At 42.4% G+C, this 26,290-nt stretch overlaps 1 protein-coding gene across 1 annotated transcript in view; it reads right to left on the bottom strand.

Moving 5' to 3' along the window:
* Positions 1 to 8,780, bottom strand: part of LOC8038051 (homeotic protein ultrabithorax) — an 86,003-nt gene extending 77,223 nt beyond the window's left edge. Inside the window, exon 1 of the mRNA XM_040501703.2 lies at positions 8,255 to 8,780. Coding sequence (XP_040357637.2) covers positions 8,255 to 8,780 — 526 coding nt within the window. The remainder of the gene's footprint in view (positions 1 to 8,254) is intronic.
* Positions 8,781 to 26,290: the final 17,510 nt, after the last annotated feature.

The raw sequence follows: 26,290 nt of genomic DNA, 5'->3' as shown, positions 1-26,290 counted from the left end.
TGAGACAGCTGGCCTCCGATAGAAACTCAAAAAAGGGTGCCGCAAATGTCTGGGAGAACCTAAACATATGTGCCCATGCTCGATTATGCCTCCATTTTTCGTTCTGACAAATTTCAGATTGCAAGGGCGCAGTCGCCTACAAAAACAGTGCACGCATTTAACTCAAAACAGACTCACTTTGCTTTTTTAATTTCACAATAGGGAGCAAAGCGTATTGCAAAATAAAGAGCTTTATCCTCGCTCTGCGATACCCCATTGTGAAACGTACGAAGACTGCATCATGTGCCATCCCCGGATCGGTCAAGCAGGATAAGAAAAGCTAGCACACTGCTGCAATTCTATCTAGTGTTACTGTGTGGATGACAGAGCACACGAGACGTAATGGTAAGTACGTGCAAGGACTGACGAAGTTTTCAGAGTAAATCATATTTCGCAAACTGTAATTATCGTCGTTCCCTCCGGAGATCCGCAACGGGTCCAGAACACTTTAATTCCAGACTGAGAACAAACAAACAAGTGCGTGCCCCGCAGAGAAGCCTTATATGTTTATCGAACGCAGTCAGCTGATTGGACGCAAGCGTGACCGTAGAATCCAATCAAAAGATGTCATCCAACCAACGCGCGTGCGGTGGCCGATCTTGCTGAGGTTAGTTTCCCATATAAATAAATACCGCTTTCACCCTGGACTTCTGGGGGGCTGTCAGAAACCTTTCGTGACATCATCAATCGCTGTCACTTTCGCTTTGGCGCGGTCTCAGCTTCCTTTCTCACTAGCAGCCGTAGCCGATATAGGGAATTCGCAAAGACTAACCACGCAGGGATAAAAATAAAATAGGAACAGAGACGTAGAGGAGAAAGCTCTGCGAGGATCGCCTTTCCCCCTCGAACGTATTTACTTAGTCATTGTCAACCCCATAGGTAGTTCTTGCACACTTTTTTACTTCTGAATTGAGTGAATATAGATAGAATAAACTACAGGGGTTTTGAATGCATATACAGAAGAACACAGTATACATAGTATCCTAATGCACCATATACTCATTAAAATTCGTAATGCTTTGCGAGGAGCCGAACTTTATTTACAAAGGTGCTTAAAGTGAAACGAGGGGACCTCCGCCACCTCGCCTGAATCGTGTCTGCGTCGCTAACAGCCCATCCCATTTCCAGACCCCGGATGCGTCAGCCTATCAACGACCGCAATGCTGACGTGCGTTGACGCCAATATACAGGAGTCTGGCGTTTTCTCGAATCCTCTCGTACAGCTTCGGCTTGTTTCTTATTAGTGGGAAGTCGGGGAGCCGCCAACAATCACGTAGTTCGCGGCCGTTGTCTTCTACGTGGTATTGAGTGAGAAAGCTGGGAGGGGTAGGCTGCCTGCCGCACAGTTACGTGCGCCAAGTTAAAGTTTTATTCATGGTTATGCAAATCGTGGAATATAAAAATTAATTTGTTTTCTGTACTAAGCCTAGTAAAACTTGTCATCTTTGGTTCATATGTCAAGTAGCCTGCGACGATTTCGTGTAAACACTAACACTCCTTTGTTAATGTGTCATCGCCCCCGTGTCAACAGTCGTTGCAGACAAAACTAGACGCACTTACGGCATTGCACAATGTGTGTATGTGTGTGTGTGTTTTTAATGCACTACATATAAAACAACGTCGGCAGAACACAACACCTCACCAGCTTTGGAGCAAATCTGCTTGTTGAGTGTCTACTACGCGGCTTCGTACTTCGTTCCGTTTGCTGTTTATAAAATTTCAACCAAACAATAATGTATTTTTTTTTATTAACCTAGTGCGGTGTACACAACATTGACTGCGGCGCTTTTATTGACTAAAACGCCGACCGAAAGGACAACATGCCTTGTTAGCCTTTTAAAACAGTGAGCTCTGAATTTCTTCTCCCTCCTTTAAAGCACTTCACCAATCGACGCATACGAAGTAACTGAAAGTTTGGTTCCTAATACCTAAGCTTTATACTTGAACCACTAGTACTTTTGTGTTGCACTGATGGATGCATCAGCTTGCTCGAGCCCGGAATTTTTAACGAAGCGTAGAACCAATTATAAGAAAAGTTGAAGATGTCAAAGAGCACTCTAAAAAAAGTATGTGCGTCTACTTTCACGCACAACACTCGGAGAACCAATCAGCGCAACTCACAGAGGCAGCTCAGCGAATGGCGATGACGAAAGATCTATTTAGACCAAAAAACGCAGACTGAGTTGTGACATTAAGCAATGCAAGCGTGACGTTTTGCATTGCTTAATGTCACAACTCATACTACGTTTTTTGGTCTAAACATATGCTTCGGATTCGTCATTCGCTGAGCTGCCTCCGTAAGCTGCAGTGATTGGCTCTCCGTGTGTTGTGCGTGGAAGTAGACGCACAGACTTTTTTTAGAGTGAAGGGCTAGTCATCTTTATTATTATTACACTAGAGATAGACAGACATATGCACTCATATATTTAAATATTTTTTGTATTGGGCCAAAATTCGGTTCAAACGTTACGCAAATGAGAAACGAAAGAAAAAAAAAACAAAAAAAAAGGATAAGCATTTTTACTGCCTTACAGAAAAGCACTCTTAAACCGGCCACGTGAATTCTATAAGTCAATGCTTCAAATTTAATAACAATTTCGAAAAGAAAAAAAGCTTGTTTCAATCAGACACTGTATTTCTGTAAAATGTTTCGCTTTGGATCTGATCAATTAGCGCAAGCTCAGGCTCATACCGAAGATTATAATTTAAGACATACAATCTAAAAAAAAGTATGTGCGTCTACTTTCAAGCACAACACTCGCAGAACCAATCAGCGCAACTTATGGAGGCAACTCAGCGAATGACGATGCCGAAACATCTGTTTAGACCAAAAAACGCAGACTGAGTTGTGACATTAAGCAATGCAAGCGTGACGTTCTGCATTGCCTAATGTCACAACTCAGACTACGCTTTTTGGTCTAAACATATGGTTTGGCATCGCCATTCGCTGAGCTGCCTCCGTAAGTTGCCCTGATTGGCTCTCCGCGTGTTGTGCGGGAAAGTAGCCGCACAGGCTTTTTTTTCGAGAGTAGAATCGTGTTCTCTAAACACATAGTTAGATACAGAAATGGACGATTGCTTCTAGCGCAATCGGTACTTCGTTTCTTCCATCCCCTCCCCCCCCCCTCCCCCCCCCCCCCCCCTTTTTGTGTCATAGTTACGGACAGCTCCTTGCTTTATGATTGGTTCTTATGCGTTCTTACCGGCTAATGCTGTAATCTTCTTGGCTGCGGGGCAATGGCCGCGGCCAATGAGATTGAGTTTCTTAGTTGTATTATTTCCGCGAGTTCGTATACTAAAAAGATAATAAACTTTGGAGTATAAATAACGCCAGTGATGCGCATTATTAAAAGGTTATTCCAACCGCCGTCCAGGTCTCCTGAGAAGTAGCCCAAGACCTGGTGATTTTGAACATCACCCGTTGTATCCCACGCGATCAAGATCATCAGCTGCCTGGTGATACGAGTTACAGGACGCATGCACGAGGAAAAAGCGCGATATGATGAACCATTCATTTTGGGTTTATGACAAAAATGCTATACACACGATTTATTTAGCGGGCCCAGATGAACGGAAGTCCGAAACCCCTAGATAGCAAACGGGCAGTTGATTATATTTCATATCGCCATAATTAACAGGACCTTTCGGTTGCATTTATTTCAATACGTACGAAACATGCTCGATGGGGTTCAGCGCGAGCCTGTGTAATCACGTGACTCAGTGTCGATGACGGGTTGGTTCAGCCAGAGTTGACGGTCGGGCTGGTTGGTATAGGAAGCGCGCGAGAAGACAGTGGCGCCACGGTGCGGCTCTTAGCGGAAACATCTCCCCTTGACCACGGCCGGCCTGTTTTAGACATTTTATGTCGCAGCTAAGCTTAGTTTGCAATCAATATCTGCTTACCTGTGCACAGTGCTATACAAAATCTTCGGGTTCACAGTCGTAACTAACCTTTTTTCAGCAACGACCTGGAAATTAATAACACAAATCCCCTCCATGCGCTGCGAAAACCGTCCCGATCATCTCTATCCCAGTACGTCTACTCTTTTCGCTAGCCAGTGATAATAAGATTAGCGAAAAATCCTTCTCGTGCAGATTTTATCAATCACTATATAGCCCTGGTGAATGTCTTCGACACCAGCGCTTAGTTGGGGCATATTTCAGCGAAGGTAAACGGACAACGTGGCGGAATGTAGCCTTCGTGGCCGGTTACAACTGCGCTGGTCATTATCGAACTGGAGCTCGAAGCAACCCCTATGGGTCGAATGATGGGAAAGCACGTGCAGAGAACGCTAGACGTGGGTAGGTTTTCGATTGTCAAGGCGGAAAACCTTTACTTCAGAGCGAGATCCACTGCAGAAACTCGGTTGCAGGAAGCCGCAGACGGGACTGAGACGCTGCGAGTGCAGTAGAAGAGGTCGGAGCGGGCAGAATTTCACTACGCGACTTAACACGGACGCTATAGTTGGTGTTGCTGTCAAGCAGCTAGCTGCCAAGGCGGATTGACGCACCATACAACCCTCAGGTGTAGTACGCTCCCGATATTAAATTGGTGTTCGTCTTCTCTTCTTCATCTCATTTGCGCGGTTTCTTTGAGTCCAACCTCAGGGGTTCCAAGTTTTGCATCTCTCGTAAAAAGCTCTTTTCGCTCTCTACCATAAGCAGGGACCGAACGAAGTGCAACCATACTAAATAATGCTGCATGTCTTTAGGCATATTTTATGTGTCAATCCATCTCGCCAATGTGCACTTTCTTATTTGCACCACTCAAGTATTCAATATAACTAATGCAATGAAAGCGGAATTATATCGAGGCCACAGTTAGGGGGGAGGTTACACACATTCCGGTAGGTAGGGAACACATATATTAGTTAGAACATACACCTGAACTGAAGCATGGGTGATTCATTGTAATCGATCAAAGGACGACGTCACTAAGTCACCCCCAAACGGCAAGTTTATTTCCTTCAAATCGGTTATCTAGAATTCGCTTTTACTGATTTGTTTCTCTTTTACCCTTTCAATGCTTCCAAAATATCGGCACAATATGAGATTAAATGTCATTCGCAGCGACAAACCTCGGCGCTGTTTCGTTTTCTTCATTTCAGTGTTGGAACATTGTCAAGTTCGCTTAACAAAGTGGTTCAGGTAACACGGGAAGCACTTCTAAACACCTCGGCTTGCTCAAACCATTTGCCAACCGACTCGGTTACCCCAGCTTCTCGGAATCCCCTGTGCTGTTATCCAACTTAACCACCCGAGAAACGCGACACTCGCGCGCGCCGCTGTTATCCAAAAGAAAGAAGAAAGAAGAAAGAGGAAAGTTTGTTTAAACTTTTTTTTGCGTCATAGCGTGGCGAGTTTTCAAAAGTTCAAGCAAAACTATAATCAGCGGAAAGACGATCGACCACGTAAGTTCGGCGGGCGATAACGACGCGTCGTGGGACCACTGCCATGTCTTTTCTGCCAGAGGATAGATTTCTCCATTAGACCCTTTCTACACGACGTTTCACTTTACGATGTACCGCAGCCGACCCCACGAGTCATCCCAGCCAACCCAGCCCCGTGAAAGGGCCCTGTGACAGTGTGTCAACGCGCCCCCCATGGTGGTAGCGTGTCACTGACACGGCATAGGATTGGTTTGGAGGGTTCGTAGTGTCCTCTACGATGCATCGCAATGGGAAACGAAGTCTATAATGCGCGCCGCGAGGATTGCGTGTCCGTCTGATCACTTTCGGAGAGATATATGCACGCCGCAATCAGCGATTGGCATCTCCGCGCCACCGTCATCGGTATTCAAGGCGAACGCGCTTCCAACTCGGCCATATAGCTTTGCTCCCTCACACTAGAGTCGGTGAATCATCGAGACCGCAATAAATTTTGTTGTAAACCTGATCTCCGAGTGAGGCAGCCGCCGACTACGTCGCGCACTACACTATCGCCGTGCCTTTTGGTGGCGCAGCACCGTCGCCCAAGCGTGCGTATGTGGAGACAAGATGATGCCAGGCATCACGGTGCTGGGATGTTCGGATGATAGATGTTCATATATGGTGTATCTTGTTGTGACGTGAAGAAGGAACCCTTCTCGAGTAGAGCGGAATTATTATTTTTTTTTTCGAAATGTCGTACATCAAATTTACAACGGAGTGGTTCGATTTGAGCAGTCTTGTTTTCGCTTGCCGAGTTGGTTATACGCGACGAAAACGTAGACCCTAAACTAGCGTCTTCCGTGGTGTGGTTAGGCAAAGTGACGACGAGCATAATGAAGACAATAAATTGAAAACTATCAGGTATATTCAATCAGATGTCTTTCACTATTTACAAAAAGGGTCCTGTTGATAAACTTCGAAATGCCTTTTTAGGTGCTTCACTTGGTGAACCGACATTCTTACACATTTACAGGCTCTCAAGGAGACTTCCGCTGAAGGCATTAAAGCACAGATACCGTGTTTGGAAGGTTGTGCGGCACCTGAAAGTCATACTCCTCGCCTCAATGATGATCATCCGCCCAGCAAGGGGCACCAACTTGTTTTGCTTCAATCCGTCTGACATCTGGCTCTACAGTTTTAATTGCTAACTATACTGAGAGATTGCCCACCCCCGCTTAAAAAGAACAAAACAAAAAATTTAAAAAATAACATATTTCAGTAATATGTTCTGTGCGCTTTAAGTTCAATCAAAGTGGAATATAAATCCGTCTAAGCCGTAAAAAGAACCAGCGCAGCATACCTCCAATACGCTGCAGGCACACATCAGGCAAATATGCTAGCGCCTTTTCAAGTACCGCTCGCGCCGTTTTGGGGGATGGAACGTACGCACCGCGTAGACCACACTGAAACGAAGCTTCGGAGGAGAGCGTCATAATACCCCACTAATGCTCGCCAGGCTGTTTGGGACACCCATACTGTAACCTACACAAAACGACTCCAAAAAGAGGTGTAAGCAAATCTAGCGAAACATGTCAATTTGTTTCAGCTCGTCCTCTACAATCGATTAAAGTGTAAAACACGTCTCCGATTCCACACAGAGCAACCGATCAGCAGACGAGCCACGTGCTTAAACCGAAGCCAACCACCAACGAGCATCTAAAATTCATCCTGGCGATGTACGACCCCACATCACTGCAGACACAACAGCCCCGCACAGAAAACAACCCTGACAAACGCGGCAGTAACTGCCACGGGGTATGCCCACGAAGAAAAAGCCCCAAAACGGCGACCGCGCGGTAGGTAGGGGCTGACGTTTGAAATGGCCGCTCATGCCAATGGCCAATGGTCACATAAACCGTTAGCAAATTTGCAAACGATCCCATAAGCCGACCGGGAGATCTGAAAACGCCACAAGTTTACGGGAGTCCGTCGTTGCAGGGGGACAGGGCGGCCGGGCAGTTACCAACCGAGGAGCCAGGCGGGGGCCACAATGGCCCCTCGCCCTCCCGGCCTCCGGTGCCTCCCCCCCGATTTCTCTCGAGAGTCCCCTCCACGTGCGTCGGTGGGGCCCCCTCCTCGCCAACCCCCAGAGCCTTCATGGCCCCCCGAGCGCGCTGGAGGTCTTTCGACGGCCGCTTCCTTTCACAGTTGCTGGCGTGGGCCATTCAGTCTGTGTACTGCGCGACCGTCTGACCCTAAGCGACACATAATGAAGATGAGCTCCTCTTTGAACCGACTCAATAAAGGTGACCGACGTTGACTTTGTGGTTCGCTTTGAAGTTACACGAGTTACACGGCGACGGTGTGGCGTCGAGATTAAAGAGGAACGTGAGGATTTCTGTTTTATTTACGTTTCTGTACTCTGCGCCTGCATGGATATGATGTCGGACCGCCAGACGCTCGTTTCTAAAGAATGGACCCGAGACGGTACTGCACCTTCAAACCAACACGTCCGCGATTGCCTAATCGTTCCGAGAACAAGTATGACCTAATCCTTCATTGCTGCATTGTTAGAAGCTGTTATGTGCCGAGCGGAATATCGTTTAACCGGGTGTCTTATGATCGCGAGTGCGATTGATGACCTTTAGAGAGTTCGGATAATAGGAGTTTCTCGTCTGCCTCGCCGTAAATAGAGGACTTTACCAGGTAATGTACGGAGGATCCGACGGCGCCCCGAGATCCCTGGCACGGCTCATTCACGAGGGGGTCTTGGCTGTTTTAGGCAAAGGAAATTGCTTGCGCTCGAAAGAAGTGCGCGAGAGTGATCGGGAGGTAGGTGGACCAACCTGCGATGGCCATCCAGGGGTAGAAGGCGTTGGTGGGCGCCTGCGCGACTGCGGCCGCGGCGGCGGTGGTACTCTGGCAGCAGGACGTCCAGGCGTCCGACACCCGAGGCGTGCTGGCCGCGGCGTCGAAGGACCGCATCTGGTCGGCTGCCGAGCGCACGCTCGACAGCGAGGTGGAGGGCCAGGCCGCGGCCATGTCCTTGACGGCACCGCCGAACCCATTCTGGTCCTTGACCAGGCACTCCGTCTTGAAGGCGCCGCTTGCGTCGCTCACGCTCGGGTACAGCTTGCAGGCAGCGGCTGCGGCTGTCGTCGCGTCGTAGGCCGTTGGGGCCCCGGCGGCGGCCGTGTCGTGCGAAGACGCGACTCTGGCGGCGGCGGCTGCGGCGGCCGCTGCGGCCGCGGCGGCCGTGGACTGCGGGTACGGCGGCACGAGCAGGCCCTGGGGGAACCGGTAGGCCTGTTCCGCCGCGCTGCCCGCCTGGCTGTTGTAGAAGCCGCTCTGCTCGAAGTACGAGTTCATCATCTGGCACCCGATGACACCCTCGCTGCTCCTTCCCACATGGGATTTGTTGGCCGTTTCTTGTCTTTTTTTACGCGGCCGGGCAAGGTGTTGGATTAAAATCGCCCATGGCCGGCGCTCGCCGAGACTCCAGCTTGGTGCCGGAAGGTTGGCGGCACCGCACGGCCAATCAGAGGGGGACTCTCGCCCCTCCCGCGGGCCTCCTCGCCCTCGCAGAGCGAGCGCGGCGCCTCGCGCGGGATTCGGCCGAACTCGGCACCTGACTGACAACGGTCCCTTGGCGGCCGCTTCCCCGCAGGGTGTCGGCCGACTTGGTGCCGGCGTTGCGCGCGTTGCGTGAGGCGGCGGTGCGCGGGACGTGTTGTTGGCGCGACTTGGCAGCACTGGAGCCGACTCGAGAGACTGGCGCTGCTTGGAGAGCTGGCAAACGGCGGCGCGCCCCTTTGCTCTCCGTTTCTGGGCGAGCGCGTCATTGCACACGTAGCGACGGGAAACACTTCCAGCCTTTCTTTCAGCTGTTGTGATGCTTGGCAATGAATTTCACCCTGAGCCTTCGGATGGAGAGAGAACAAAAAAAAAAACTCGGCGTGAATTTATTCTTGAGGTGTATCTCCCAAGCCGACCTTTTTCAACAAGCAATAAAATGAAATAAACAGTCGATAATGGCAAAAATAAAAACTGTATCCCGCTTGTTCGCTTTATTTGTGTCAGAAAAGTTCTGAAATAAGCGCTTTAATCTGTGTGTTAGTTGTGTGGGCACTGGACCAATTTGAGTAGCGATTTTTAGTACCATCCCATTTGAGCTGAAATACGAGCAACGTTAACAGCAGTAACATTAGTTGGATTCTTTAGTTCAAGAATATAATCACATAAAGGACTCCTCGTTGCTCGAAAACAAAGAACAAGAATTCAGAGGTCTATTTGTATTCCAACCCAACATGTGCAAAAAAGAAAAAAAGTAAAGGCTACAGCACTAGGCCTAACAACACAATGATGTACGACAGTGGAACGAAACAAAACTGTCCAAACAGTAATGGAAAGAACTTGACCACCACATGCAACCAATCGACTTCACACGTGATCTTCGCGCAGAACAAGCATAGGGTATTATCTCCGAAGGAAGGCGATACCTTATTCAATCACAGAACTATAAAGCTATAGGGTATTTCTTTACGATAACGCAGAGGATAACGCAAATTTTCTGCACTCGAAATGAAACTATGTCAAAATATATTTTGAATGGAGATTACAACTACCAAACGGATCTCAAAATTGGTGGGCGTTCCTGTTGTCATTCAACAAGGATGAGGAGAAAGCTGGGAAACAGGCGGAGTTGCATCATAGAAATATATGAGCCGCTTGAGGCCATGTAATTTTAAAGTAAGTACAAATAATAAAGTTTGAAATATCCCGCCGTAAACATCTTTTTCGATTAGCAAAAACATTTTTTTTTATTATTAGGTGTTGAACACTAGCGTCAAGACAATCTCTAGGAAGTGAAAAGGAAAAAGAAATTAAAAAAAACGAGATAAGAGCGTACAGAGTAAGCGCACAGAGCTGAGCTTGTTCAACTGAGATATGAGCTGCGTTTGAAACCGTGTTTTTTTTTTTTTTTTTTTTTTTCGGAATGTTTATTTTTGATACTTTCACCGCCTTCCCGAAAGTCGTTATGAATCTAGCTCGCCTTCATGTGTTAATTATTGCAGAGAGTATTTTGGGGAGTATAATGAATTGTCACATTTACACTCATAACATGGTCTACTGGTGGACAAACTTCATTCTTGCATAACGAAGTATCCTCGAAGATATACCCGATATGCAGAAAACATCATAAAATATTGTTTGACTTATAATGTTTTAAAGGAATTTTCAAGCAAATACTTTGAAATTATTTTTGCGCTGCGTGAGTACGCAAAATGTCTCCTACTCGAGGTAAACAAGGAAGCTACAGAGAGACCGAAAGTAGCTGGTGGAGTTTGGCTAAAACACCGCTTTTTCGGCATGTCTCTGCTTCTCAGATATTTTTAAGCTTTTATTCTTTGCCTTCTCTGAGCCAAACGTCAACTGCCATTCTGGGGCTCCCAAATATTAGTGTCGAAACTGCTCCTTCTTTATTTATTTTGACTGTACATTAGAACCTGTCAAACGGTAAGGGGTTAACTTGAAAAGTTTAAAACAAAAAATGAATCAATGCATGCGGCTGCGTAGAACGAGATGCATACTGTGGAAAATTCAAGACTTCATACCCCTTGGTTCATTCGACAATGAAAGTGATCAACTCGAATATATAAAACAAAGTTTTGAAAAAAAAAAGGACAATAAAAACTGCAACTAAAACCTATATTTTTGTTTATCTGAAAGCGAGCGTATACTGACGGGATTTTGTAGGTTCGTACCTCCTTTTGTCTTGTGTTACTTTGTCTGGATGGTAATAAATTGCCCTTTTGAATATTATTTCCACAGCTCTCCTACCTCACTATGGTGAAGGGCATTGTGCCAAACGTGTTTAATGTTTAATTATTTGTTAATGAAATGCAAGCCCTGCCTAATCTACCAGAAATTTACGTTTCACCCTCAATTTTTAGGTTCAAATAACCATTTCAGCGCTATCAATTGCAAAGAGCGCCCCATATCGCTACCTTCCTTGGGTTACATCGACCCATTTTCAGGAGAACAAATTATTATCACGTATCTTATAAGGAGTTATTGTTGGAGGAAACTCCAACTAAGAAGACACCCAGCCGTTGCTTATTTCTATATCATATACAATTTTCTCAAGTAAGCAATGTTTTCTTATAAAATGTTTAGCATATGCGAAACCTTCGCATCGTGATTGCAGACGTTTTCAAGACTTCCAAAAAAATGCGGCTCACTAAACTTAAAAAGAAAAAGTTCGTGGCCGGAATAGCCAGTAGACATGTTGATTGGGATTAGAGTAGACATATTCATGCTCCTTCCCTTTGTGCAGTTGATAAAGCTAGTTTGATTTCATTTCAGTCATGCGAGTGTCTTGGAGCATGTTTTGTGGCGGTTTTGGCAAGCATTTTCAAGATACTGGATCTCCTTTGGCATTCCTTTCAGATGCTTTGAGAACAAAGCGGATACAGGAGCCCTTTTAGACAGACTGGCTCACAAGAAAACAAAATAAGTTACATAAAAATAGCATCAGCTCCTACTCAAACTGTCAATCCCGAAGAACAATGAGATTGATGATAAAATATGCACATAAGTGCAATGTTTACTAAAAATAATAACCATTGGCTAAAATAAAAGCTCTATTTAAAAAGAAGGCAAGGTTCATTTATGATTTGTCTGATAAACATACGAGAATTTATGTCAATTATATAAAGCACATATAAGGCCTAATATATGTTCTTATGAAATCGTATACGTTCCCATGTTTGCTCGACATGTTCATATATATTATTTTTTCACAAGGGTATGAATAAAATTTTTGTAATGTTTTTATTTGATAAAGTATTATAAGCAATTACCGCCGACCCCCCCCCCCCCCCAATCTACAGAATCTCATTAATGTTTAGATGGATATTTTGGGTTTTATTTTTTATTTTTCCCTTGTTTCCTAGGGAGAATCAAATATCTTGAGCCGGAAGGCTTCATGATTATGTTACTATGAAAATAGAAAATATACGGCGTGTTGAAAGTATGCGAGTTTCTCCGTAAGAACTTCCACCAACTCCCCAAATTCACGTGAAACCCATAATCAACAGTGGGTCAGAAACATATTCTCTATTTCTCATTCACTCCAAGGGCGTGCACTGCCTGATTACAAATAGTGTGTAATTAAAAGTAACCAGATATGTCTTACGAACCAGATCGGACAGATACACGCGAAACTCTTTGCACGTGTGAAGGCCACGAGCATTACAAACTGAAATGCCATGACATTAAGAGAACGAGCATTTTCTTTCTTAAGTATTAATGAAAAAAAAAAAAAAGACTCGTGGATAGAAGTCTCCGATTATGTCCCGAAATGAAGGCACTGACGTTCTCTGCGTCCCCGTTTGCCGCTGCCGAGGAAGGAGAAGGCCGGGCGCCATGGGAAGCCATTTACGAAGTGTCTGCCACCATATTATGCCCCCTGGCCGCTCCTACGCTCAATTTTTTGCTCGCCTTTCGTGTCTTCGAGTCCTATCGCCTTCTTTCTCTTTGCGGCGCGCGATAGGGCCATTAATGCGACACCGGCTCCGATGAGCAATGAAAGTGACTTAAAGTGCCCTGTTTTATGGCCTGCCACATCGGTGGTTATTACAAGCCAGTTCCGGGGCCCTGCCGGGGAGCGTTCGCCACCAGTGTGGCCTCCTCCTACGGGTTGCCTTCAGCGCGCCTCTCGGCTCGCACTCTTCCCTACGAAACACCGCAGCCGACGACGTTTTTACGCGTTTTAAAAAGGGGGCGATGTCTCCACACGGTGCATACGTATTTCGGTAGATATCTAGCGTAAAGTTTTGTAAACTTATCAGGGGTCGCTTTTCCTTTTTTTACGTAGTACTTTGCGATTTTTTCTGTGGTCGCTGATTTGTTTCAAAATTTGCACAACACAACAATAGGCACTGCTGTACCAGTCCTGCAAATACTGTGTGAAAAAAAAAAGTTTTTGAATTTTGAATTTTGTTTTTATCATGTTTCTCAAACCAAGAGCCTTTTACAAGCACCATTGAAGTGTAACGACAGAAATGGTGGAAAGTGGGCAGCAAACCACGTTTAAAACTAATTACAAGATTCTTGATGTTGAGAAAAAAGAGTGCGAAAAAATCGATCGCCATACTCGGTTCGAAGACTAACAGCTCTGCGACCTGAAAGTCCATCATTTCTTACGTCACACCACTGGAGAGCGCTCTGAAATTTTATTCGATTTCTGGCGTTCCTATCGACTAATGCCGAATCTCATTAACTGATGAGATAAGATATTTTCGTGATTCACCACGCCCTGTGTATCTTAGGATCTCAGTGACTCAAAAATGCCAAGTGACATAACTTTGAACTTTATGTGAGCAACATTATTGTGCAGACACATAACAACAGGGCTGGTCCATATTGTCAGATAAGGATCTTAGCGGGGTATTTTCACATAAAGCTACAAAAGAAAAAAACGAAGACAGGAAAAAGGAATACACAGTATGAGTGCTCTCTGACAACTGTAATATCTACAGTTGCTTTCTCACCCATTGGCCTCTACTAGCAGAGAGCGTGGCGTTTCGACAATTGGAGGTGCCCCCTGCGTCTGATGAGCTGTCAGCGAGGGGTAATAGTCCCATGACACTCCACGAAATATGACCGTTCTCTTTTTACTAATATAAGGAGCCTTATTAAAAACCGCGACGAATTATGTGCTATGATGGATTCCTGTGACGCTACATTCTCAAGAAAAAAGGGTGTGTAAAAGGGTGCATCATTACACTTTTTGTCGCATATAATACATCCCAAAACTTCAATTCGACGTACAGCGCCCTACAGTCGAACAGACGGCCCCAAATTTTACGAGGGGCTTGATAGCCGTGTGGTACAACTTATTAATATAGCTAATGTACGTGTTACGTACTACAAAAAATATAATCGGGGTTTTCTTGGCCCTACTGTAAAAACTCTGTCTTTTTTATGTGGTCTTTGATACGCACTTTCGCTATTTAATAAGTTATATCGCACCGTTAACAAGCCACTCGTAAAATTTGGGGCCGTCTGTTCGACTATAGGGCTCAGTACGTCGAAATGAAGTTGTGGGGTGTATTATATGGGACAAAGGGTGCAACGATACACCCTTTTAACCCTTTTTTCTTGAGAGTGTAGCATTGTTGTTCTAACCGAGACGTGACTTTCGGCGAAAATAAGATATACGGAGTTGTTTCTCTGCAAAGACATTGAATTTAATTTAGATACTACAGGAAGCAATGTAGCGGAGCTGGCGTTTTAGTCGGGTTGGTGACTGTATTTCGTCATTCATCGCTGACGTTAAGAGTTCTCTTTTAAAATATTTTGTCTGTATTACCATTCAACATCAAAGGCTCACCCTAGGATGCTGTTACCGCCTATCTCCATGTTCAGACGACTTTGCTGATAAGCTATATGATGTCTAAATATGGTCGAAACGTGTTCTCCTAATAAATACACCACTGCTTTTGTTAGGTGATTTTAATTACCCAAACATCGTTTGGAATTGGGCTAGTCCTTATCCTGACCCTTCTTCACTAAGTATGCTTACTTTTTGGGTGTTGCTTCCAAATTTCATTTATCTCAATTAGCTGATAAGCCAACGCGAACAACAACATCGAAGCTTTTGGATCTTATTTTAACTACTATGCCTAGTCTATTTGGTCCAATTACTTATCGTCCTGGCCTTAGTGACCACTCGGTGTTACATTTTGCACTGACTATTCCTTTCAGCTGTGCTAGCAATAAGAGAAAAGTAATTCGTGACTATAGCAAAGCCAATTTTGATGCTATAAACGGTGATTTATGTACATTTCTAAGTCAATATTTTGAAGAAAAGTTTGATTAAAAAATGTCCAGTTGAAACAAAATTTGACACTTAAAAAAAATTGGTTATTAGCTGACTGAAAAGTACATCTTTTGAAAGCTATTATTGTTAATGCCAGTTTATCCTTGGTTTAGTAGAGTACTCTCAGACTTTTGAACAGAAAGAAATGCCTATTTAGAGCCGCCAAAGGCACACTCAGTCCGATTCCCTGGCACAAATACTCAGATGCTGCAGAATGCTATAGAAATGCTATTAGAGACGCAAAGTTAATTTTTTTAACCAATTCCTACCATCTATGTTTTCTAATAATCCTCGTCAATTTTGGCGTGTTATGTCTTCTCCTGAAATACCATCTGTTACTTCACTTAAAACAGCCGATAACAATCAGATTGATGAGTCACTGTGTGCCTCAATTTTGAATAAAGTGTTCACGAAGTCCTTTCCTGACCATCTAGTAACACTGTTCCGACTTATCAAGCTTTTATGTTCTCATTCATGGACCCTATCATAATTAACCCCGATGGTGTTTCAAAAGTTATAAATTGGCTTAAATTATCTTCAGCTACAGGTGCAAATGAAATTAACTCCAAGTGTCTGAAATCAGAAAAATCCTTATTCATCACTTATTCTTGCTAGTATGTTTCAACAATCACTCGACACCTGGTCTCTGCCTAATGACCGGAAAATTAGTAAAATAATTCCTCTGCAAAAGGCTGGTGGCAAGCACTTCCCTTTCAAATACAGGCTCATTTTATTAACTAGCATTTGATGTAATGTTTTCGAACATATCGTATAATGCAACTTGTTAGTTTCCTTGAATCTAACGTATTTTTTCCTCAGCTCAACACAGGTTTAGAAAGAAGATATCTTGCGAAACACAGCTCCTCTCTATTACTAACGATTTTTAAGTGTCTTTTGATCAGGGATTCTAGGTGGACTGCATGTTTCTTGACTGTGCTAAGGCTTTCGATAAGATATCACATAATCTTCTACTGCTTAGATTAAGCGAAGTTAACATTGCCCCTCACGTTCTCAATTGGCTAAAAGCACTCTTAAAAAATCGCTTGCAATTCGTCATATGTAAGGGTGTTAACTCTTTTCTCCCACCTGTTTCCTCTTGAGTTCCTTAGGGAAGTGTCTTAAGTCCATTAGTTATTCCATTTTACATTAACGACCTGCCCAGTACTGTCTCCTCCTCGATCAAATTATTTGGCGACGACTGTGCTATTTACCCAATAATTTCTAATAAAACTGATTCGTAACATTTGCAGCATGATAGTAACTTTTATTTAATTGGTGCCAGCTTCGGTCAATGAATTTTAACATTATAAAATGTAAACAAATGCGCGTAGCTCGTAAAGGTTATTTTTCTACTGTCTACTACCTTTCCGCTAGAAATTGTAGACTCCTACAAGTACCTGGGTGTGTTCATTAGCTCCGAACTTTCTTGGAACTTGCATGTCAGTTACGTCAATAATAACGCTAGCCGTATGCTTCGTCAACTAAAACGTTACTGTTATCTAGCTCCTTCATCTCTGAAATGCTTTCTTTATAAAACACTAAGTACGGTCGAAGCTTGAATATGTAGCCTCCATCTGGGATCTCGATACCGCCTACCTTGTCGACTCACTCGAATTCACCCAGAACAAATCCGCGGCTTTATGTTGGCTAATTATAACCGCACAGCAAATGAAACGTAAAAGAAAACCACCTTACTTCTACCCAGCCTTGAACATCACCGTAGAATTGCCTATCATTTGCCTATTTCAAAAAAATTTTCCAACACAACTCCGCACTCAGAAATCAGCTAATAACCCCACTATTATCCGTTTTAGCTCATCCTGATCACCATCACAAAGTAGACGATCCTTCCTGCCGCTATAACAAATATTTCGCCTCATTTCTTCTGAGAGTTTCAAAGGAATGGAAACAGTTGCCTGCATCAATTGTATAAATTGCTGATTGTACTCTATTCTTTTCGAGTGTCAGTAGCCATGTTTTTCTCTTTCTTAACTATTTGCTTATTGTTTGTTTTTGTCGTTGTACTCTTTAATATTTTTTCAGCACTGGGGTAATTCCTCTGAAACTTTAATTTTATTATATGAAGATTTCAGCCGTCAATATGTCCATAACGAAAATATCGTGATGCGAAAAGAAAACAATCTTGGACAAGCAAACACACACACACACACTCAAGCACACGCATACAAACACACATAAACACGCACACACACAAACGCACAAACAAACACACGCACACGCACGCGCGCACACACACAGCGTCTCAGAACTCAGACGGTTTGTTGCTCTTGGTCATTACATGATGTTTTCCACATCTTGGGCTTTTTGTTACGTAGTTAATTCACCAGCTTGCCCACGAATTTTCACTTTCATCGTCAATGTGGGGTTCTTGTTGTGGCTTTGTCTATCTATCAACATTTCAGCTGTCAATGTGTGGTGGTTGTTGTTTCTGGGATTTGTTTTCCAATGACGATATATGTCGAGGGTCAGTGCTTGACATGTGCATTACTCTTTTGTCTTGTCTTTATTTTTGTGCGCTGTTTTGGTTTTGTCGGTAAATAACTAACTCGCCCACATCTCCGCTGTAATAAGGCTACCCGCGCGTGGATGACTACTCAGAAACCAAAGTGATCCCTTCATATCTCTGGCCCGGCACTAAAAAGAGGTCGTGACATTGTAGGCCTGGAGAACTTTTTTCCATAGGGATGTGTAAGTGAACCTAAGGATAGACAGCGTTCAGATGACCTTACCTCCCTCCTTTTGAGAAAAAAATTATCCGCACGTAGGATAGCGGCACTGGTTTTCGCACACTAAGCTTGACTGGGTTGTGTAGAGCACATTAAACGATTTTCTCGTAGCCAAAAGCCAACAGCTGAGTTCATGTTCTATGCACCTGGGGCATTCAACGTGCAGTTACAGAGACCAAAAAAAAACAGCTCGAGACAAAGCTTTTTTTTTTTTTGGCTAGCTTGAAAATACCGACAGGTGTGCACTGGTGCCCTCGGTATATTGAACAATAAGGCTTCCTACCAATTAGATATCAGACTTGATTATAGGCTGACCACAGAAATAATCACACAAACTCAGGACGTCTGGAAAGATAAGCAGACGTCTGTTGGAAGCATTCGCCGGCTTGTCTAAATTCTTAGCAAATGTTTTGTCTGTTTGCCCACTAGCGTTGTATTTTGAGAACGCCCACATGAACCCTATTCAATGTACAGGGTCTCTGTCACAAAAGAAAATTTACAAGGTTTTTTCCACCGCAAAAATAAAGTAGGCAGCCCCGAACGCTCATTCTCCGCCCAAAGGTAGGGCTAGAGGTTACAACCAGATGCCAAAGTTTCAGCGCGATCCAATAACTTAATCAAAAGTTATAAAACATTTTTTGAAATTTTCAGTGGGAAAATAGAGCCCATTTTTGCCCGTTTTCGGTTTCGGGTGCCATAGAGCCCCATGCATTCGACAACTCCGTCGGCCACCATTTTCCCATTCAAATTTTCAGAAAATTACTTAGAACTTTTGATTATGTTGTCGGATCGGGCTGAAACTTTTGCATCTGGTTGTGACCTCTAGTGCTACCATTGGGTGGAGTATGAGCGTTCGGCGATGCCTAGTTTATTTTTGCGGTAAAAAAGACCCTGTAAATTTTCTTATGTGACACCCTGTATTTTTCTGCTAATAAATTAAATCAGCAACAGTTCCAGGAGAAAAATGGTCGACGAGAAAAATGATGCGAAATAGTGTGTTGCTCATTTGAGTCTGCGCCTATGTTATTTAATAATGTTACCAAGTTTTAATACAAAACCCAGTCTATTTTATCACCAGGAGTGCTACAAATTAAACATATGATAGAGATGTCTGCAAACTGTGTACACACCTGGTATCCACTTTATAGTTAATTTCAAGAAAAAGGATTCAGGACACGCAATAGTATGAAATGAATATTGGTCAGTTACCGGTGCTAATCCATCATTCAAATTTCAGCTCAAATAACAGACTTTAATGGAAATTAGAAACTCCGGAACATTTAGAAAGAAAACAATAAATATTGCTTTCTTTGAGAATTGGGCGCTGTCAGTCAAAGGCCACAGCGGTAGACGAAGCATTATACCTAGTAAATGTGATATGAAACTATATTTGACTTTTCTATAAGAAATGAATGACACTATTTAGCAAATCAATGCAGATTGTTGGGCTAGTTGGTACTGTGACGAGGACAGAGGGGAGTCTATAGAGCACGGAGATATCCGTGTTGTCTAATCTCCCTTTCGTCCTCGTCTTAAGCGCCATCATGACGTCAAATTATTTTGCAGTTTCTTTTTGTCCACACCAACTAACTAAAATAATAATTAAATATCAGTCTCATCTCTTTGTGTGTGTCCATTATAGGTGCTATGGGAGTTAGAATATAAGCTGCTCCATAAAAGCTCCTAATGCATATTCTCGCTATTGATGCCCTTTAATCGGCTTGTGACTCATAGAAAAAGCTTGGACACACTGGGGTTGTTCATAAAACATGCGGTTCATTCAATACCGCCTATATGAATTTGTTGCAAACTGAGGGATTGTTTGCTGTAAACCAATCATTAAGTTCGTCACAGAAATCAACATCTAACAAAGAACAAAATAAACGCCGTGAAATAAACAAAATAATACAGGCAACAAATCTCTGTGAGTGTGTGTGTGTTTGCATGTGATTGCGTGTGTGTGGGAGAAGGGGGAAGGGGGAGGGGTGCTGCGTATTATAAAGACATACACCGAAGATTGTGTTGAAGTATAATTCCTCATAGCTTGTTTTCGTTAGGTTCTCGCCGGTGAAAGCAAGCAGACTATATTTTATAGTTTATAATCTGAACCCTGAGACAAGGAGAAATCAAATAGTAGACGAGGACCCTATGATACACGGCAGGACCAAGTTGAAACAAGGGACCGGGACGATGCCATCTGCTCCGGTTCAGCAGCACGGCGCCCCTGACCAATCGCACTGATAATAACATTATTTTTTCTTGTCTACTCATGCTTATTTTTCTTACATTCATTTTATTTATTGTTATACCTTGTTTTTTTCTACGATTTGTTTGTGATGTTTACAGTTATGATATTTTAATTTTTGTATTTGATGTATGCCTCACCACCTCCCCCTTAATAAAATACATTCACCTACAACTATAACCCAGGACGGCATGTTCTGTGCACTTGATATTACTTTGACAGAAGAATGTCTTCGTTACGGGCTTTGATTCAGCTGAGACCGAATTAGTGTTGATGATACTTTAATGTATTTAATCTTGTTCTTTGAACATCGAATGGTGTTACAAATGTTAATTCACAATATAAGATATGCAGCTGTTGATATATACGTTCCTATCTGAATAGAATTGTGCTAATATTACGTCTATTGATTACTTCCGAATAAAATACCAATCATATTTCTCAGATTATAAAGCCCAAATATTTCTATACAAAATGTAAAACACGTAAACATAAATAATTCAAATTTTTGCTGTTTTAACAAGAACAGGTGCCATCCGCAACAATTAAAAAGTGATATGTATTATCAAGCTGACGAGGGTAGAAGGTTGGGCGAGTTGGTGATTCATAATGATTAAAGAGTGCGACAGGACAACGGACACAGAAAGGAGACACAGACACAGCGCTTTGTCTGTGTCTCCTTTCTGTGGCCGTTGTCCTGTCGCGCTTTTTAATCATTATGTATTATCAAATAAATTTAATCTTAAACGTCTTGCAAAATGAGTGGTGCTTCATTGGCCCCTTGTAAAAAAAATATAACAAAGTTGAATGCGTTGATTTCGTTTCATATTGCCCTCAATCACAACAATAAGAAAGCGATGAAGATGTCGGTAAGAAACTAGCTCACTTTCTAGGATGCATGTTTCGCCGCAAAGCTGTGTTTCTCTGCTTTCTAGAATGCCTGGTGTTATTTAAAATATCATGGAAAGCAAATAGCTTGCTTTCTATAGGATGCAGCTCTTGCAGCAAAGCTTTTCTTTTGCGAATAACCTTGTGTCCAGATCTGGATAGCGACTAAATGGGTCAGTTTAATTTTCTCCTTCCCAAAGAAGATGACTGGAGATTTACTGCCACTTAACGCTGAACGCAATAAAACACTTAGATTCCCCTTATTTGTAGAAAAAGTGATTTCTTAATGGAAAATTCCTGACTTGTGCGGAGTTGAACTACTCTACTCAAGGTACTGTAGTTTAACTATCTTTCTGAGTAGTTTCGTAACTTTCAATTACATTTTTATCGTGGTAGTCAGTAATTCCCTTTAATTACTCTTTCCGAGTAACTTCTCAAATTACAAATTACTTTCGAATTTTAGTGGTTGTTCGCCTAGCAGCGAACATTCCTGCACAAAAAAAAGATAAGAGATGGGAAGATCAGCTGATATTTGCAAAGGGGGGGAAGCATCTGGCGTAGGAAGGAGGGGGGGAGAAAGTGGTTTGGAGAGTCCAAAACCCCCAAAACGTTTCACAAGCCCCCCTACTGCAACAACACTGCTACGAGGTGTGTGGAGCAAACAGACAACGCTAGATGGGCCGAGTAACTGGGGTATTAGCGCCGAAGACTGGCGTTTCTTGGTGTCCTGAAACTCAAGAAAACTTGATCCATTTGAAGAAAGGGCTGGTCCCTGCTTCTCCCCATCGTAGGAACTCTCGCCCACTGCAGGATGTGCACACATGCATCCTCACTCAGAGGAGGCCACAAAATGCAGCACCTGCTCTGAAGCTTACCTGCATGGTGCTCTCGCAGTTTGCGCTGTACTCGAAGAATCGCGTGCTAAAGGACAACGCAAAGGTGACCTTTTTGTGTTGCCTTTCCTCGCAAAACTCAGAATAGGCAGATCTTCAAAAATTCGAAGATTATTCGAGAAACCTTAGTAAATTCTCCAACGTTTTTATATAAGAAATAATAAACAAGGAGTGCTGGGAAGTTCTCTGTGTGCATGGTACTTAAAGTACTAATGTTTAGAAAACTTGACCTTTACTTGAAGTACATTTTCTGAATATGTAATTATACTCCCCTTGAGTATTTTTATGGTACTTAAAATAAAACGCCCGGCTTCAATATACACTCTCCGAATTCAAAAAAAAAAAAAAAAGGCGTATTGTCGTGTTTAACCGCGCTCTTTCGAGAAGTCATCTGGTCATTTCTCCGAGTGAAGTAATGGCGACTATAAGGCCAACACAAATGCCTTATAAGTTGATTGTGTCAAATAGCTCGTCAGCTAAAATAAAACAACTGTTCTGTGGCGATTTGACTTTATTCAATATTTGGCACCATTTCCTTAAAATCTGATGTACCTCCAATTACCCCTGGAGCAATGCATACCAGTTAAAAACTCTCTACGGTTGAATGGAAGGGAACCATGAAAGTTTGTGTTAAAATTACTTGACTTAACCTTGAAAAATATTGTATTTATAGCATGTTACTTCAAGGAAAGTATTAAGTACACCGGGTGCAATGTATACTTGGAGTACTTAACCTCCAAATTATTTTGTACTTTACATCAAGTACCTTTTAGATGTTCTTTACGCAACACTGTAAACAAGCAAACACTGTCTAAAATGTCAAGCTCATGCAGTGCTAAACTTTAAAGTAGAAATTATACATTCGTAGTACATCATTGACCAATCTACCGGACCATGTAGTGCTCATCAGTGACCCCAACCTCTTCAGACATACTGTATTGTCTATATTTAATATGTAATCAGTGATATGCTCCTACCTATGGCCAGTACTCAGCCACATCTTGTTTCTATGTTTTGTTTTGTTTTTGTTTTTATTGTATAAAAGTTCTACTTGTGTGCTTCTTTGTATTGCCCCCCCCCCCTTATGTAATGCCCCTGGCGGGGCCTTTAAGGGATAATGAATGAAATGAAATAAAAAAAAACAAAAAAAAGACCAAACAATTAGGCACGCAGAAGCCGAACCAGCTATTAAGACATTTCTGAGAAAAAAAAAACGAGCAGATTCATATTTGGCTAACACAATACTGCTAACAGATCAAAACCTATGTACTTTCTTGTTATCATAAAGAAACATATAAAAGTAACTTCAAAAGTAATTCACCACTTCTTTGCGGTCGTTAGTAATTTACTCAATTACTCTTCATTTTAGTAATTTCTACTTTACTCAATTACTTTTGACACCAATAGTCAGTAACTTAACTTAATTACTTTTTTTGAGTAACTTCTATATGTCTGCCAAAATTCGTTTCATTGCAACTTTGTTCTTAAAAATACCTCGATGTACAAAGTGAGAAACAGCCAGCGCGATCAAGTGATCTGCGGTTTTACAGCGAACCTGATTACTTGCTGGTCGGATTGTTTCGAGTCGGCATCCTCACGAAAAAAAAAGAAGCCTTCAGCGATTGAAGCGAAAAGTGCATATCACTCATGCAACATACAGCACAGCAGTCATCTCAATAAAGACAATAACAAAACAAGCACCCGAACCACATAATTGATGATAAGGCTCTCCTGATATCAATGCGAAGCACGTAGCGCTCACCGCACACGTTTCCCGCTAAAGATTACTGTTGTGCGAGCTGCCGCAGCGACGACAGCGTGCGACGAGGGAAGTGATGTCCCTAGCCTTTCATACAGGTTGTTTCACGTAAGAGTGACAAAATGTTCTAAAATTAGTGTATTCGAGGTAAATGAATACGTTTCACCTGACCACAATCCTCATGGTGGCGGATGTAACAAAATATGCGATACTTACTGCTTAGTTCTCTCATTAACTAAAACTACTAATCAACCTTTTAATTTGTGAAAATACACATATGGTTCCAATTAAAAACGTTTTGAGTGTATTCGAAAACGACTACATCAGTCATTTTCAGAAAGACTTTGAGCGCGTGATAAGCGTAGTAGTGTGCTAAAGTTGCAACTCCTGGAAAAGGCACAAGGCTGGGCTCTCACAAGAGGGGGAAAAATCGCACAGGCGCCTTACTCGTGGAGGCGGATAAGAGGCGGAAAAATCACACGAGCGCCTTACTTGTGGGGAGGGCACACGGATGGGCTCTCATAAGAGGCGGAAAAATCGCACGGGCGCTTTACATATCAAAGCACTGAAGAAATCTTAATGAAGAGGTAAGTAACCCTTTATCTATTAAACTAATCATATAACGCAAACAAACATTTTGTGCAAAATGTAAGCATATTTTTATTAGTTATTACTAGAAATTGCGTAAGCGAGACGAAGCAAACTAAAATTCCTTTAAAAAGATACAGCGTCAAAACGAGTGGACTTGGTCTTCTAACGAGTTTGATTCCACCACCACTTGTCAGTATAGTGTAGGTCATAGATTGTTTAGATGACTGCAACGGCCAAAATTTCAAGCCCTGCACGACCCGGCCCGGTAGCGACACGGCCCGGGCCCGGCCCAAGCCCGACAGATTTTTGAATTTCTAGGCCCGGCCTGAGCCCGACAGAATTCTTAGACATAAACCCAAGGCCAACCTAGGATTGACAAAATGTACATTTTTTTTAATTACGAGCCTGAGTTTGGCTTGAGCCCGACAGATTATAAACATGAACCTGTAAAGCTTAAAGGATTTAACCTAAAAACTGTCAAAGTAAAAAGCAAGCATATTGATTTAATTTTTTTTAACTTTGATCAAGTTTTTCGTTAAACGATACATATCGTGTAACATGTGCATATGCAAAAGGACTGTATAAACATAAATTATCAAATGTACGTTAGCTCATTTATTGGTGGCATAAGGACCCCTGCACAAAGTGCAAAATAAAGGTCCTGTTATATATATATACATATATATATATATATATACATATATATATATATATATATATATATATATATATATATATATATATATATATATATATATATATATATATATATATATATATATATATATATATATATATATATATATACAGGGATGGGCAAAATACAGGCAAATATGTATCGAAATACAATTACACAATACTTCGACAAAAATGTATTTAATTACAAATCTAATTACATTTCCAAAAAAGCATTTAAGTACAAGATACAAATACAACCAAATGTATTTGGTCTCCTCCAAATACTTTTCCAAATACATTCCTCAAAATTTGCGTCAACGACTTCAGGGCACCTGCAACGGGTTTCTGGGTATCTCATTTTAATTTTGCATCGCACACTCGGGAGTTAGCGTGCGAGGCTCTAGTAACGTAATAGAAATATAATCACAAAAAAAATGTGTTTATATTATATATTACGCTTGGACGTAATAGGTGAAAAAAGTACAGAGCTTCAAGCAGCTTTTTTTTTGACTACATATTGGTAAAGACCAGCAAAAACCGAGACGACCGAGACGCGGAGCACTAGCTAGAGAATTTTTTATTGTTGCAACTCGCACCTGTTACGAAAATCTGAACGACCCGCGCATTTAGAATGATCCAGGCAAAAATATGGATGGAAATCAGGCTGGAAAGCATCACAAGTTGTCACAGGCACTCATTTAGCTAGTCTGCCTGTTAACGTCGATTTCGTCTCTATTCTTGCCCTGGACTAGCACCGTAATCACAAAGCCACTAAACGCTTGTGCTTGGTTGAGAAGCACTGTATTCGGTGCATAACGTAGTTTTCTTCCTGCTCTGGACACTGACAATAAATTTGAGGGATGTATTTTCGCCCACAAAATTGTATTTAATTACATTTGTATTTGAAATACCCACGTTTTTGTATTTAAATACGCACGTCAAATACATTATCCAATTTGTAATTAAATACAAATGCAAAATACACAAAGTATTTGAAATACTGCCCATCCCTGTATATATATATATATATATTAATTTGCAAAGCAGAAGAAAAATACTTTAATGCTGTACCCTGTGACCCGAGTGCCCTCGCTTTCTTGCCCGCACTCTCCCACTATGGTGGTGGAGTCCACACGTTTTCTTTTATCCCATTGACTGCTTTCCAAGTGGAAGACGGCTTTTTGTTATTTTATTC

The sequence above is a fragment of the Ixodes scapularis genome, unplaced genomic scaffold (assembly GCF_016920785.2).
Source record: "Ixodes scapularis isolate PalLabHiFi unplaced genomic scaffold, ASM1692078v2 PGA_scaffold0__279_contigs__length_252992795, whole genome shotgun sequence".
Taxonomy (NCBI): domain Eukaryota; kingdom Metazoa; phylum Arthropoda; class Arachnida; order Ixodida; family Ixodidae; genus Ixodes; species Ixodes scapularis.
The sequence above is the reverse complement of the archived record's forward strand: the minus strand, read 5'-3'. Positions and strand labels throughout refer to the sequence as shown.